General features: G+C 41.4%; 1 protein-coding gene across 1 annotated transcript; it reads left to right on the top strand.

Annotated features, from left to right (window-relative positions):
- Positions 1–999: 999 nt before the first annotated feature.
- On the top strand, positions 1000–2106 carry LOC149962018 (uncharacterized). Its single transcript, XM_090164362.1, has one exon. It carries the CDS (start codon positions 1000–1002, stop codon positions 2104–2106), a length of 1107 nt encoding a protein of 368 aa, XP_090020488.1.
- Positions 2107–2532: the final 426 nt, after the last annotated feature.

The raw sequence follows: 2532 nt of genomic DNA, 5'->3' as shown, positions 1-2532 counted from the left end.
ATGTTAAATAAAATCCAAATTAACAGGCATTACCTAAAAGCAGCGAACGGGGAAATAACTAGTCAGGAGTTACATTGTTTCGTAGACGCTAGCAAAAAGGCATACGCTACGGCGGTTTATATTAGGTACACCACTGATTCAGGTCAAGTAGGTGTAAGCTTAGTAACCGCGAAAACCCGAGTCACCCCAATTAAAGACGAGGAGTTGTCCTTACCTAGACTCGAGTTAAGGTTGCGTGCTAGGAGCGAGATTGACAAATTACGTCAAAGGTACCTTCGAGGAAAATTTAGCAGACACATATTTTTGGACGGATTCAACCGTCGCTTTAGCTTGGATTAGCGATGACACCAAACATTGGAAGCCCTTTGTGAGTAATAGAGTTAGCGAGATACAAAAGCTTACGGACAAGGAACGTTGGCACCATTGCCCAGGAATTCTCAACCCGGCTGATCTACCTAGCAGAGGTATCAAAGCTGAAAACTTAGTTGATAATAAAACTTGGTGGGAGGGTCCAGAATTCCTCAGGGGACCTAAAAACACTTGGCCAAAATTCGAGCCCCAAAAAGTAGATATGACCTCCGTTGCCGAAGAAAGGCGCAAGCTACCTATTCTAGTCGTAGCTACCAAAGAAGGCTTAGGGGTTCAGAATGTAATAAATTTAAAGAATTACTACCACGTAAACACTGTCCTTAGAATAACCGCGTATATATTTCGTTTCGCAAAATTTACCAAAACAAAAGTGAGAACCAAAGGTTTAGAAAGAATTACGGGTCCCATTACCGCGGAAGAAATGGAAAACGCCGAAATTTTATGGTTAAAATCAGTACAAGGCGAAGATTTTCAATCCGAATTAGTAAGGCTTAAAGAGGGAAAAGCTCTAGAATCAGGTTCAAAACTGAAGCAGGATTAATATGTGTAGGAGGGCGTCTCGAAGAATCTTCGCTGTCTTACGCGGAAAAGCATCCCATAATTTTAGATAAAAATCAGAGACTCGCTAAAATGATAATTGTTAGAAGCCATTTTCAAGTGTTTCATGGTGGAATTAACGACACCATTACCCAACTTAGAGAGAGGTATTGGATACCTAGCGCCAGGCAGATAGCGCGAACTGTAGTAAAGGATTGCACTATATGCAAAAGGCTCAGCGTGAAACCTGGATATGTTCCTACCGCACCCCTCCCACACGATAGGATTGATGAAAGCCCTCCATTCTCGATTATAGGTGTAGATTTCGCTGGCCCTTTGCGGGTTAAAAATAAAAAAGAAATTACAAAGGCGTACATTTGTCTCGCCACCTGCGCCGTGACCCGCGCGATTCATTTGGAGTTGGTACCCGCGCTAAGCACCGACGAGTTTCTCATGGCTTTCAGGCGTATAATTGCTAGAAGAGGGGTCCCCACCTCTGTTTACACGGATAACGCTAAAACATTTAAAAAGGCTAATACCGATCTCAAGATTATTTTTCAGAACCTAAAGGCAGAGTCACTCAAAGAATTTTTCGGAATACGGGGTATTCAATGGAAATTTATCGTAGAACGAGCAGCGTGGCACGGAGGATGGTGGGAGCGCCTAGTGAGGTCAACGAAAACCTCTTTAAAAAAAATGCTCGGCCACGCCTCCTTGTCTTACACTGAACTCGAAACCGCGTTAACAGAAATCAACTCTAGGCCTATAACATACACCTACAATGATCAGAACGAGCCTACACCTCTGACCCCCTCAGAGTTTTTGCTTGGTCGTAGAGTTACTTCTCTGCCCCCTCTAACATATAAACGTGAGAATGTACCTTCTACAAGGAAAGAATTGATTAAAAGAAATCAGTATCGCGAAACTTTAATGCAAAATTTCTGGGTGAGATGGCGGAACGAATACTTAAAAGAATTAAGGTCCGCCCACCACTCAAAACAAACAAATTACAAGGGTGAATTTCAAAACGGTGACGTGGTCGTAATCCACGAAGACAAGCTTCCACGCCACATGTGGAAGCTCGGTGTAATTGTAGAGGTAGTTAAGGGAAGAGACGATCTCGTCAGATTTTGCGTAGTAAGAACGACGAATGGAAACACATTCAACGCGCTGTTCAACATCTTTGTAATTTGGAAGTGACACGTCATGAACCTTAGGTGATACTGCAGGTATCACCTGGGGGGAGTGTAGAAAATTATAACGTGCCACTTAATTGGATAATGTATATGTAAATGTATTGTATCATATTCTTAGTATTTGTACGCGCAGTAAATAAAATTAATGTATATGTATTGTATATAAAAAAAAGACTGCCTTTTATTTCGCGAGCAAGCGCGCTCCTCGTGATATGTAAAAAGAAGTCTCGATGTACGTTTTGAATTGAAAAGTTGTTTGAAAAAGAGGAGTCTTATCGAAATTAAAAATAACAGTTTATAACGGAAATTTGGCAGATTTATTTTCACCACAACGGCTTGTCTGAGTAAATCGGGATCCATGCATGGTTTTATACTAAAATTTCGACGTATTATCGCGTAGCTAATATACTGTTTCAGTCCGGAATATTAG

Source organism: Leiobunum rupestre, chromosome 1 (assembly GCF_980474605.1).
Source record: "Leiobunum rupestre chromosome 1, qqLeiRupe1.1.hap1, whole genome shotgun sequence".
Taxonomy (NCBI): Eukaryota; Metazoa; Arthropoda; class Arachnida; order Opiliones; family Sclerosomatidae; genus Leiobunum; species Leiobunum rupestre.
Note: the sequence above shows the minus strand (reverse complement) of the source record. Positions and strands in the feature narration are given on the sequence as shown.

Coding starts and splice junctions, on each gene's coding strand:
- LOC149962018 (XM_090164362.1), top strand. CDS start 1,000: ATGATAATTGTTAGAAGCCATTTTCAAGTGTTTCATGGTGGAATTAAC.